This window comes from Dendropsophus ebraccatus, chromosome 9 (assembly GCF_027789765.1).
Source record: "Dendropsophus ebraccatus isolate aDenEbr1 chromosome 9, aDenEbr1.pat, whole genome shotgun sequence".
NCBI lineage: Eukaryota > Metazoa > Chordata > Amphibia > Anura > Hylidae > Dendropsophus > Dendropsophus ebraccatus.
Genome location: NC_091462.1, coordinates 90,065,362 through 90,078,651, shown reverse-complemented (window position 1 = coordinate 90,078,651; position 13,290 = coordinate 90,065,362). Strand labels below are relative to the sequence as shown.

General features: G+C 45.5%; 1 protein-coding gene across 1 annotated transcript in view; it reads right to left on the bottom strand.

The window, feature by feature from the left end:
* The window catches only part of PMS2 (PMS1 homolog 2, mismatch repair system component), a 16,262-nt gene extending 2,972 nt beyond the window's left edge, over positions 1–13,290 (bottom strand). The window contains exons 1-12 of the mRNA XM_069983828.1: positions 13,130–13,290; positions 9,407–9,546; positions 8,799–8,885; positions 7,324–7,426; positions 6,734–6,917; positions 6,348–6,518; positions 5,409–5,506; positions 4,946–5,045; positions 3,519–3,603; positions 3,002–3,154; positions 1,443–2,181; positions 101–268 (exon numbers count right to left, since the gene is read on the bottom strand). Of these exons, the coding sequence (XP_069839929.1) occupies positions 101–268; positions 1,443–2,181; positions 3,002–3,154; positions 3,519–3,603; positions 4,946–5,045; positions 5,409–5,506; positions 6,348–6,518; positions 6,734–6,917; positions 7,324–7,426; positions 8,799–8,885; positions 9,407–9,546; positions 13,130–13,143 (2,042 nt within the window). The 5' untranslated portion in view covers positions 13,144–13,290. The remainder of the gene's footprint in view (positions 1–100; positions 269–1,442; positions 2,182–3,001; positions 3,155–3,518; positions 3,604–4,945; positions 5,046–5,408; positions 5,507–6,347; positions 6,519–6,733; positions 6,918–7,323; positions 7,427–8,798; positions 8,886–9,406; positions 9,547–13,129) is intronic.

Sequence of the window (13,290 nt, the reverse complement as noted above, 5' to 3'; positions counted from 1 at the left end):
GGTGTCCGCTATTGATGGCCTGTGCTGTGGATAGGCCATCTCTCTGGAAAACTCCTTTATGTTGTCTACTATTCTAAGAGAGTAAATGGTGTATACATACATGATAAGTCTCTGCCCCTGCAGGACAGTGTTCTGCTGTAACACCTCAAAGTTATACTTCTCATCTGTGGCATGTTGGTCGATGATGAAGAGGTCGGAGTCTAGTTTGCCAATTATGAATCCCAGATTGAACTGCCCAATAATGTCCATCTTTGAAAACATTTCTTTGCTGTAAAGAACAATTATTTTCTGTCATTCTTTACATCAACTGGACAAAATAATTACACAGAATTTACATAGAAAGATAATAATAGAAAACGGACATGTGCAAACAATAAGCCTAAGATGTCTACAGTGCTAGAAATGACACGAATCCCCTAGTGTTCAGATATAAAAAACAGCAGATGGACTGGTGAAAGTGACGACGCTTTACCTGAAGGGACATCACTATCTTTTTGGATAATATTGTTTTAACAAACCCGAGGCTGTAGCAGCCATTATTGTAGTTATGCAGCAGCTGGGGAGCCACAGCTTGGATACCGTGCTCCACGTGTCTAAAAACCTGAGCTACCTTGGAAAGTACTGTGTTTAGCAACACCTCATAAAATCTACATGTAGGTGTTGTCTGATGACTAATCCTATGTGGTCAGGCATAGGCAATAATTGTTCTCTTCTGCAATATTCATTCTTTACCTTTAGTCATTCATTCACTAAAACAACCACTGTCACATTGTATTTATAGCAATAAAACTTAAAGGGTTATCCAGGATTGGATAAACATGGCCACTTTCTTTCAGAAACAGCACGATTCTCACCCTCAGTTTGAGTGTGGGTTTGCAGCTCAGTGAATGAAGCCTAATTGCAATACCATACACAGCCTGGGGACAGAGATGGTGCAATTTTGCCAAGAAAGTAGCTTTGCTTTTTCTAATCCTGGATAACCCATTGGAAAGGGTGTTCTAATCAGAGACATTTATATTATTTAATGGGCAATACCATCAGTGTCTGAAAAATGGGAGTTACCTTTTGTGAAGAATAGGGATCTCATACTCCCCATCATTTGGCACTTGGAGAGAAGCAGAAAAGATCATAGGCTCTCTTTACATGGCTGTAGTGGATTTCCAGTCTAACAAAAGGCTCTTCGCTAAAAGAATGGATATGTCCATTCTTTTGGTGAAGAGCTGCGGAGAGCGAAGGCGCCCTATATTTAACATTGAGACACTGAGGCAGGCGGCATTCCGAGTGGTCCACGGCAGGGATTAAATTTGGGATTTCCGCCTATTTTCCTAAGCTGTTTATGTAAGATCTTGCACATTCATCAGTAATGCCATCAATCTCAGCGTACGATGAGAGGTTACAGCAAGCAGGCAATGTAGATATACAATGAGCAACCATCCATGTACCTGATCTCCTTCCTGAGCTCAGCTTCTGCTGCCTGATTTTCCCCCGGACTGATCTTTGCTCTGAATCTCCGGAACATTTCCGATTCCTCATTTTGCTGCCTTTGCCTTTTTAGTTTTTCCATTTGTTTAATCAGATGGCACATTGAGAAATTTAAAGGCACGGTCTTCTTTATAATGTGAACTGGTGCATCCACCGAATCAGGTTTTACATTTTTCACCATCCTCTCAATTTTCAAACGTTTGTAATCTGGAGCAGGAATATCATCGGTTTTATCTTTGTCTCGATCCTGGGATAGGATTGCAGCTTCTACAGGAGGAGGATGACAAGCTGTTGGGGATCCTAACTCAGCTTTTACAAAGGTCTCTGGTGAGCAGGCTATGCTGTCAGTACTAGTGCGGCAGAACGGCTCCCAGGTGCTGATGGTCTCTTTACCACAGTCACCGTCACTTTCAGTCTGGGTAACATCACTAAACGATTGCCTTGTGTCTTGAGACTCCTTGGGATCACTAACATCTGATGCAGGTTTAGGTGAAATGTTAAAAAATGACTGTAGTTTCCTTTGAGCTGGAGCTGAGCTCTGCCCCTGCGTTTTTGTTTTTGCTGGACTGCCCATAGACCTCTGGCTGCTGGAGAAGGCCTCCCGGAGTTTAGAGACAGCGAGTGCGCCTCTGTCTGATAAACAAGGCTGTTCTTCTTTGGGACAGTCTGCTTCTTCTGCATTGACTCTTCTAAGATTTCCTGCATAGAACGTTCATAGTATACACGTGAAAACGTCAGACCCACACCTTACACCACTGTACAGAAAACTGCACTCTGCTACCCCTCAGAGTGTACTAGATTGTAGAAAAAAATGTAACATATAAGGAGCATTTAAGCGGCATTGGATAAATTTCAGAAGAATGCCAACACTATATGCCACAGGCATATATACATAATGAGGCAGATATTGCACCATGTAATAGAGACAGTATTCAAGTGTCAACAAACAGTTTGCCATCAGCCGCGCATGTCTCCATATAATAGGAGATGTGTGACCGATGGCTGATTAAAAGGTAGGGGCTGCACTAAGTAATAGGCTACCTAATCTAGCAGCTCCGCACTTGTTTACACTCTGGCTCTGGCTTTACGGCCTTTAGAGATGTGATAAAATAATTAAAACATAAAAAAGGCTCTACACTATAGTACTGGAAAGTCTAAATAATATTGTATACTATAGTGGCTACTTTCTCCTTCCCTGTGGAGTCCCATCTGACAGGAGAGGTGCCAAGGATACCCTGAATGCTCTACAAGGAACACAGGATGGCTATGCAGGGACCTGGCTGTCACAGATCATATGTATCCTCCAGCTTGCAAACAATATGTGGACACGCATATTACTATACACTATAAACACAAGGTGGCGCAATAATATGTAAGTAAATGTCTTCCCTGGTTGTTTTTTTTTTTTTTAACATCATGTAAATGGCAAACATTGTTCCGATTTATAAACTATACAATAAAATGTGATAGGTCATGGTGGGACAATCCTTGTATGATACGTATAATAATATGTACATACCTGTGAGGTCCATCAGCTGCTGATTCACTTGTAACTTATTTACATTGCTGCTGTACATTGCAGTGAGAGACGTCTTTAATATGGCCAGTAGAAGTTTCTCCTCCTGAAGTAAAATCTGCCTCTTGTCTGGCGTGACGTTAATATCAACACATTCTGCAAGAAGCACCAACATTTCCGGATATCCATAAATTATTTGTGGACCATAAGCAAGCTATAATATCTGCATGCAACTTATTCATATATTATTAGTATTCACACTAATAACTGATATGTTAATTGTGTCTGACTTGTAAATTGTGTCGCATGTATGCCAATCGGATCCGTCAAAGGTGCGGCACCTGTCACTTCACTCTTTGCATGCTGTAATCGCTATTGATTATGGCATCTAGAGGGTTAAACTGACAGGATTGGACTGATGTTTGCTCCCGGTATTTGCAGGCAGGTGTCAGCTGTATGATACAGTCAGCTCCTGATATTGCTCTATATGCAATGATCCCTAAGTTGCCCTAAAACTCACCCGAATTAACACAAATATTGAGAACAACGAATGGATACTGATGTCTGTTGAATGAATGATAGACTTCATTCACAACCTTGATGACCTGAGTAACAGAAAGCACACTGTTATTAATATACTATACAACCGCTCTTCTGACAGAAATCATTTTCCAACTTTCTACAACCCTGTTACATAGGGTCAATAATTGGGTGAATGAATGTCCCTACAAATAATCATTTCCGATCACTGCCCTGGGTAAACATCTCCCTCATCAGCTGAAAAAAGAACACATGCATAATAAATGGCTGATCACATTAATGTGGAAAATAAATCATAGTCCGCAGCACATCTCCCCATGTAAACAATGTTCTGTCCACAATGTATGTCTTTAGATCGAGGACTCCTCAGTCCACTCCAGCCTATATGTGGCCACTGGAGATTGTCAGAAAGCTGAAAACAGGCAGTGCTACACCTAATGTTGAACTTATTAAAAGCACCAAACCGCCTTATTAGCCTATGAATTTAACTACAAACTGCACAGAAATGGTGCTGAGGATGAAGCAGAGTAACTTACCTTCATCCTCAGCGCCCCACGCACAATAGAGACATATCTGCAGGTAAGGATCTTCTAACCTGCTGATAGTTTTCCTTTAAAGTCAAATTGCATAACCCAACCTCTTCAGCTTTTTTGGCTTCCCAAACACCTACATTAACTTTAAACAGGCCACAGGCTCCTGGAGCCATGTTTAACCGAGGTAGGAACATGCCTTTAAGAAAGACATTAATGTTGTGCCCAACAGTTCCTTGCCTTTAGGCAAAGTGGAAACACTAGCCCAGATTTACTAATACTCTTCAGTTCTTAGGCAATGCAAACTTAGAGAGGGGAGGGGTTGAGGGAGATGAGTCACCAAAACAGGACAACAAAGAATTAATTTACAGCTATCGCCTCTGAAGTCAGCACTGACCTCTCTGACCTCTGAATACTGGCTTTCACACAGGTCCCGCTATGTAATCCTTTGTTCTCTCCTCTCTGCTGGCGACTAATCTCCCTCCTCCCCTCTCCATAGGTTACAAAGGGCTCGACTGATGTAAAAGAGTAGAGATTTCCTAAAAATGAGCAGTGAATGAGAGAGAGGAGGGGGGGGGGGCCCTGGAGAAAGTCTTTTTGAATGCAGATAATGGCATATTTGCCTAATAAACCCAATTACAACGTTTCTTAAAATCACCTGTACTATTGATTTCTGCAAAAAAAAAAAAAAAGTACGACAGTGACACTTTAATAAGTTATTTTTATATGGAGTGCTCCTTCAATTTTAGGAGTAATCAGTATCCAGGTCATGGACATTATATTTAGGTGTGACCAATGTAACAAAACTAAATGTAAACAGGTTCTCTACTATACTGTAATACTCATGAATTACTATGTGCGTTCAATAACAATTTACCTTAGCATGATCACAAGGCCGCTGGTTGATAAAATAAAACTGCCTGTCTGTGGCACTTCTTCCTACACCATGGTCACATCGAGATATGTATCCTGTAATACTGAGAGAAAGATTATGCATTGGAATATTGGTGCTTCTAAGGTTCTCCTATTCCTTCATGACACATATACAGTAATATAATGACAATGAAGGTACAGAATTGCAATATACTCAAACTGGAAGACTAAATCTGGATTTGCATGCAAAAGAACTGCCCTTCTCCTGTCATATTACCCCCTCTCCTATATCGGTTGTCATGAGGAGAGGAGAGCTAAGAAAAAAACAAAGCTACAGGATCAGACTACACTGAATTTTCTCTGTAGTCTGTAACTATGGAGACACATTCATCTTTAGGTTGTAGAAAACCCCATCAACATGGAGGTAAAAAGTACAATAGAAATGCACAATGAACACCATTACTCACTTATAGAGCCCATCTAGTAGATCTGCATGATTCAGTCCATACTCTTCACAAACACTTTCACTAGGAAGCAGCTGAGCAAAAGGAATCAAGTTCTGCAGCTGGCAAGGGGAAAAAAAGAGACAGAATAAGGAATGATCACTTCTGTGGATCTATGAATAGAATTAAAGAAGTTCTTCAAGTTCAGATATTGATGGCCTATCCTCACAACCTTCGGCAAGCCAGCAGTTTTGGCAAAGTGCATAACCCAAATATATGCAATAAACAATGTAGTTGGATTTGTGGTACGTGGATAAAAGATTAAAAGGGGTACTTAAAAAAAATTGTTTTCAAATTAACTAGTGTCAGAAAGTTATCCAGATTTGTAAATCACTTCTATTTAAAATTCTCCAGTCTACTAGTACTTATCAGCTGCTGCATGTCCCGCAGGAAGTCTGACCAGGTGCTCTCTGCTGCCACCTCTGTCAGTGAGAGGAACTGTCCAGAGCAGGAGAGGTTTTCTCTGAGGCTACTGCTCTGTACAGTTGCTGACATGGACACAGGTGGCAGCAGAGAGCACCGTGTCAGACTGGAAAGAATACACAACTTCCTGCAGGACAAGCAACAGCTGATATGTACTGGAAGACTGGAGATTTACAAATCAGCTTTCTTTCTGCCACCAATTGATTTAAAAACAATTGTTTTTCCCAGGAATACTAATTTAATGGGATCTTCCAATAAAGGACTTTCATATCATATACAATAGATACACCTTAAAACCTCTGATAAGATGCATCACATTTTTTTCACTGAGCTGATCACGCTGTATTAAAATCTATCAGATGTTTACAGTGTTCTTGGAAAAGCCCCTTTAAGTTGACTTATAGCTGTACAGAATGGGATCCCTTCAATAATCTGCCATCTATACATGTGAAATGCATAATGCAGACTTGTGTAATTTACCTGTTTCTGTCCAAACACTGCTCCTATATTTTCCTTCATGCTACCAGAACTCCCACTTGAGCAGACCACGGGGGTCCTCTTCCCTTGGCCCACTTGATTGGTGCAGTTTATACGCACACCCGTTGAAATAATGCAGTAAGCTTGTAACACCTGGACCATTTTCGCAAACTCCTTTAAAGGGACAAAAGAGAGAGGAGACTTTTACTGTGGTGAGATGTGTTGAGTATTTTTATTTATCATATACTGCATCAGGACTGCTCTGGATGAACACACACACTACACATCAGGCATCCAGATCATTCAGCAGAAACATCTTTCATCTGCTGCTGGAGTGCTGGTTAGGATCAGTCCTAATTCACTTACTTAAAGTGTTAAGGTCACCTTACCTTTTTTGTGTTCCTCTGAAACTCTTTGTGCCGTACCGGTAAAGTAAAAAAAAGCTGCTGTACGTTGACTGTTGTTCCTTGCGGTCGGGGGAGTGGGGATCTCTGGATGAGCTTTCCATTTTGATCAAAAACCAAGCGAGTGCCCACATTAGCTGACTTATGGCGGGTTAAAATTGACAGATCACTATAGGGTAAAAGAAGAATCATATATAACAGACAGTAATGTATTGCTATGTACAAAGATAATTGATCAGAATACAGAATGCATAGGACAACTACATCACAATAGTTAGGGGGTTGTCACATGTTCCTTGATTATGGTCTGTGCAAGAAAGATGTGCTATGGACTGGAATATGGAACCCCCGGCATCATGCTTCAAGTTCCACATTCTGGTCCCTAGCACATTTTCCATGCACGAACCATAATCACAAAGCGTGTGCACGCCCTCTTATTTTGTTAACAAGAAGAGGAATTTCTTTAATCTAACATCTAATAAACAACACACAAGGTTTACACATTTCGATCACAGTCTGATAATCTGGAGCATTTTATAAACCAGAATTGTATTTCTATAATCTGTCTGCTTTACCTTAATGCACAAAGAGAACTTAAAGCTTCTCCTCGAAAACCGAATGTTTCCACATTAACCAGGTCGGAAAACTCCTGCAATTTGGACGTGTGATGCTTCAAAGCTGTAGGATGAAACATGATCAGTAACGTAAAGCAGAATGCAACATATCACGTACTGCAGGATATAGAAGGAATATTAGAAGCTTTCACATAAAAAAAGGGTTTATCTGAGCATAGGGCTAGCAGAGAAGAGGGGAAGTGGTGGCTGGGATTGGTAGTTTTTCATTGTGTGTCAACCTCATGGCCAGTCTGGAATTTTATTGGGGGTCACTAACACCAGATTTATCTTTTTAAGGGTGCACAGGATCTGCAGCAGATTTGATGGCCCAGGGTTACTTTGCATTACATAGTTACATAGTTAATTTGGTTGAAAAAAGACACAGGTCCATCAAGTTAAACCAAGGAGGGAATGAATACAGGGAAGGGGGAGGGGTGATTAAGTTCTATACATATGCAATTATATTATTTTGCTCTAAGAACTTATCTAGGCCGGTTTTGAAGCCCTCTACTGTTTTTGCTGTGACCAGATCCTGCGGTAGACTGTTCCACAGATTCACAGTTCTCATGGTAAAGAAGGCTTGTCGCCTCCGGACATTGAATCTGCAACTTCAAATCTGCGCCATAAAATCTGCTGCAGATCCTGTACGTGTGAATGTACCCTAAGAGTAGCTTCACACATACCGTATCGCAGCAGATCCGCAGCTGATTTGACTAAATGAATGACCACAGCATCAAATCTGCATCATCAAATCTGCTGCGGATCTGCGGCAGATTTGACAGTGCGGATTTAATGTTGTGCTAATTTATTTAGTCAAATCTGCTGCGGATCTGCTGCGATACAGTACCTGTGAAGCTACCCTAAAGTAGAAATGGCTTCTAGGCCATAGCAAATCTGTGTAAAAGTGTTTGGGAGGATTTTATTGATATTTGAATAACCTTTGAATAAACCCCTTTTACTTTGTAATAGAAATCAATCCACCTTTTTGCTTGCACATGCCACCACTATACTACAGTATTGCTATTTGGCCTATATTCTTGTAAACTGTAAAAATAATTTAAAGGGGCTGTCTAATAATTAGAAAATGATATGGGTATGTAGTGCCATATGCAATAGATGCAGGGCCTGCCATGGTGTGAGTTGCCGCTTGTATGTGGCTCTCTGCCATAGCTCATATAGGGGGTCCTGAGCAGAGCGCCCACTCTGTAAGTTCCATAGGTTCTCATAGGGGTTATTTAGGTTTCTGATTTACATAAATGCTCTGTCCATCCATACACGTCAACATCTTTTGTCTGGAGAGACTCACAAGGTCCCCATACACATTAAACAGCCAGTCCTGTTAAAATCGACAGGTTTGGAAAACTTTTTTTTCTAACTGGTTTGTCGGCTTTAGAATTTTTAGGTCATTGGTTCATGGCAAGAAAGAGTTAACTAACTTAATCCTTCAAAGTTCTGTTCTTCAACGCCGCAGCCATTATCAGAGACTTCTATGAGTTCCGCTCCATATTCCTTCAGTTTTATGTCTAGGAAATAATAAAATATTGGTTATTTTCTTTTCACATGAGTGTGACCAGGATGTAAGCTGCTGCAAAGAAAATGACCCCAGGTTATATTATCCTGACATTTATCGGGTGTGTTTCCCCCAGGCTTGTCACTGCAGCCGTCTATTCTATGATCTGCACTACAAGAACTAATATGAAATCACTTATCCTTAATAATAGTCATATATACTGCAGTAGCATAAGGTTAGTGCATTGCTGCAACTTGCAGTCCTGGCATTTCCTATAGGGAAATAGTAAAGTAACTATAGCAATAGTTCCAACGATGCCTAAAATATTTGCCATAGTATAAAGGTCGCTTGCCGCTTCTATCACATACGGAAACAATTAAACAGCAATGCAATTTTATTACAATTTATTGCTGGACACTCAGTCACCAGAAAACCCCTTTAAAGGTATTCTCCCATAAGGGCCTGGCATGTGTTCCTCAATCAGGGGAGCACCTCTGCTCCTCTATGAGAGAGATAGTATGAAGTCCCTTTTACCGATACTTGTAGCTCCGGCATCAATGCTGTTCTCCACAAGCTCTTTAACTGCGGTGGCAAGACTGAGTACGACCTGGCCAGAGCAGATCTGATGGACAGACTTGCGGTCAATCGGCTTGATTGCTTTAGCGGGTTCAGTGCTGAAAATGAGGGGAAAAAAGGAAAATTCAGATACCTCAAAATTAGAAAAAAAAAAGCTGTATATACAGGATTATATGCACATTTACCTATGACATACCAGGAGACAGGTCAGTAGATATCAGTGGGGTCTGGGCCCATACACCTTAAAGTGAATGATTTCAATTAAAGCGACTGTTCGCTGGCTGAAAGTTATTAACAAACGACTGTTGTAGCCAACCAACGGCAGACTGTTGTAGCCAACCAACGGCAGACTGTTGTAGCCAACCAATGGCAGACTGTTTTTGCCGAAAAAGAAGATGTCTGTGTGGGAACCTGCATCTATCTGCTAAACTTGGGTCCTCTGCCCCTTACCTGAATAGAGAATGGAACAGATAGGTGTAAGAAATTGCAGAAAATGGTGGCAATCACCATGTTACCATAACTCACATTTACTTCTGTGGGAGTTACAGAAACAGTGAAAACTAGTGATCTCAGGCGCTCCTGTATTCCTGACCACCTCTCTGGTTAGACCCTGCCTAGACTGGGCCATATATGTCTACGATGGGAATACCCCTTTAATCAATCCTCAAATGATGTTGCAAAACTACAACTCCCAGCACACTGTGCCTTAGCGTATATGCAAAAAAATAATTCTCATAGAAAACTCCGGAATCCGACGCTCATCCCTGCGTGCTTCTGCTTCCCTCTCCGCCTGCTCCATAGACTCCATTCTATGGTCGGGCGGATTCCGTTGGCCACCTGAAGAATTGACAAGTCATTACTTTGGGCGGATGACGGAATCCACTCAAGCATATAATAGAGCCTATGTGATGGGTGGAAGTGAGAGCGCTGGGAGTTGTAGTTTTGCAACAGCTGGACAGCCACAGGTTGGGAGACACATTATTAGCACTCCAGATCCCTGTCAGTGACCCCACATAACAGACTGTCTTATTTTCGGGGGAAACACGGTATACACATAGTGGAGGATTTACATGAAAGTTTAAAATAAAGCATCCCCCCAAAAATAAGGAATCTTTCGAACATAAGGCCTCATGAGGCAAAGAAGCGGGCCGCCAGTGTGATAACTTCTATGCACCACTCTGTGAAGAGGCCGGGCGGCACAGCGAGGGGGAATCGGCAGCTACAGCCATCCTGCTGTCTCTACCTAGAGGTCTGGCAGTCGCTGCCTTGTGCGATTACCGTGGTCTTACGCTTGTCTTTGCACAACAGTGCTGTTACCGGGATCTGGCAGAGGTACATGGACCAGTCCTGAGGGGGACCAGATAGTGTGGGGAGAGATGGGACCGTGAGGGGAGAGACGGGACCGACGGGACCGTGAGGGGAGAGACGGGACCGACGGGACCGTGAGGGGAGAGACGGGACCGACGGGACCGTGAGGGGAGAGACGGGACCGACGGGACCGTGAGGGGAGAGACGGGACCGACGGGACCGTGAGGGGAGAGACGGGACCGTGAGGGGAGAGACGGGACCGACGGGACCGTGAGGGGAGAGACGGGACCGTGAGGGGAGAGACGGGACCGACAGGGGAGAGACGGGACCGACAGGGGAGAGACGGGACCGACAGGGGAGAGACGGGACCGACAGGGGAGAGACGGGACCATGAGGGGAGAGACGGGACCATGAGGGGAGAAACGGGACCGACAGGGGAGAGACGGGAGAGACGGGACCGTGACGGGAGAGACGGGACCGTGACGGGAGAGACGGGACCGTGACGGGAGAGACGGGACCGTGACGGGAGAGACGGGACCGTGACGGGAGAGACGGGACCGTGACGGGAGAGACGGGACCGTGACGGGAGAGACGGGACCGTGACGGGAGAGACGGGACCGTGACGGGAGAGACGGGACCGTGACGGGAGAGACGGGACCGTGACGGGAGAGACGGGACCGTGACGGGAGAGACGGGACCGTGACGGGAGAGACGGGACCGTGACGGGAGAGACGGGACCGTGACGGGAGAGACGGGACCGTGACGGGAGAGACGGGACCGTGACGGGAGAGACGGGACCGTGACGGGAGAGACGGGACCGTGACGGGAGAGACGGGACCGTGACGGGAGAGACGGGACCGTGACGGGAGAGACGGGACCGTGACGGGAGAGACGGGACCGTGACGGGAGAGACGGGACCGTGACGGGAGAGACGGGACCGTGACGGGAGAGACGGGACCGTGACGGGAGAGACGGGACCGTGACGGGAGAGACGGGACCGTGACGGGAGAGACGGGAACGTGACGGGAGAGACGGGAACGTGACGGGAGAGACGGGAACGTGACGGGAGAGACGGGACCGTGACGGGAGAGACGGGACCGTGACGGGAGAGACGGGACCGTGACGGGAGAGACGGGACCGTGACGGGAGAGACGGGACCGTGACGGGAGAGACGGGACCGTGACGGGAGAGACGGGACCGTGACGGGAGAGACGGGACCGTGACGGGAGAGACGGGACCGTGACGGGAGAGACGGGACCGTGACGGGAGAGACGGGACCGTGACGGGAGAGACGGGACCGTGACGGGAGAGACGGGACCGTGACGGGAGAGACGGGACCGTGACGGGAGAGACGGGACCGTGACGGGAGAGACGGGACCGTGACGGGAGAGACGGGACCGTGACGGGAGAGACGGGACCGTGACGGGAGAGACGGGACCGTGACGGGAGAGACGGGACCGACGGGACCGTGACGGGAGAGACGGGACCGACGTGACCGTGACGGGAGAGACGGGACCGTGAGGGGAGAGACGGGACCGTGAGGGGAGAGACGGGACTGACGGGACACTGACGGGAAAGACGGGACCGACGGGACACTGAGGGGAGAGACGGGACCGACGGGACACTGAGGGGAGAGACGGGACCGACGGGACACTGAGGGGAGAGACGGGACCGACGGGACACTGAGGGGAGTGAGGGGAGAGATGGGGCTGACGGGCAAGTGAGGGGAGAGACGGGACAGTGTGGGAAGCGTTCAGACAGGGGTGGGGTGGGAAGTGTGAATTCTTCTTCGTGGAAAAATGAGACATCCCCTGAAAGTAAGACATGTGGCATCTCTGGGAGCAAAAACTAATATAAGACACTGACTTATGTTCAGAGAAACAGGGTAAGATAACCTCGCCCATCACCGCTCTGGGCCTTGCTTCTTTGGCCACCAGTAGTCAGCCATTGATATACAGTGTATAACATTGTCCGATAGGCTGTATTCTAGTTCTTCTTTCCCATCCTCTGCTGGCTGTCAGCAATGAGGTTATTCCCTGCATGATACTTCTCACAGCTGGCAGTCTGCTACACTTGCATCCACAGGACATGCTCATGCTTTGTGAGATTTATACAATGGAGGAAGATCTAACCAGATGCAGACTGTAACAAACCCGCAGCTGTGAGAAGTATCAGGTCTGCAGCACATCCTATCCTGCATGACTTCCATTCGCTGACAGCAAGCACTGGTCCTGGGAATGGTGAGGAGGCCAGGCACAAAGGGCTGTAGGAAGTTGCAAAACTTTTCATTTTTCAATAAATTAACAAAATTGACAACGAACAAGAAACCCCCCAATAGGCTGTGACGCTGCAGGGGAGATTGTGGAGACTCACCATTCCTGCTCCATAGCACATTACAGTCAGGGGGCTGAGCTGTGCGGTTATCCTGCTGGGAGTTGTAGTCCACAGAGCAGGTGAGTGAACCCCGCTACTCCCGCCCGCTGAGCGCCGCTCTCTCTACTGCTCACTGTTTCATCCAATCACATCGCCAGAAT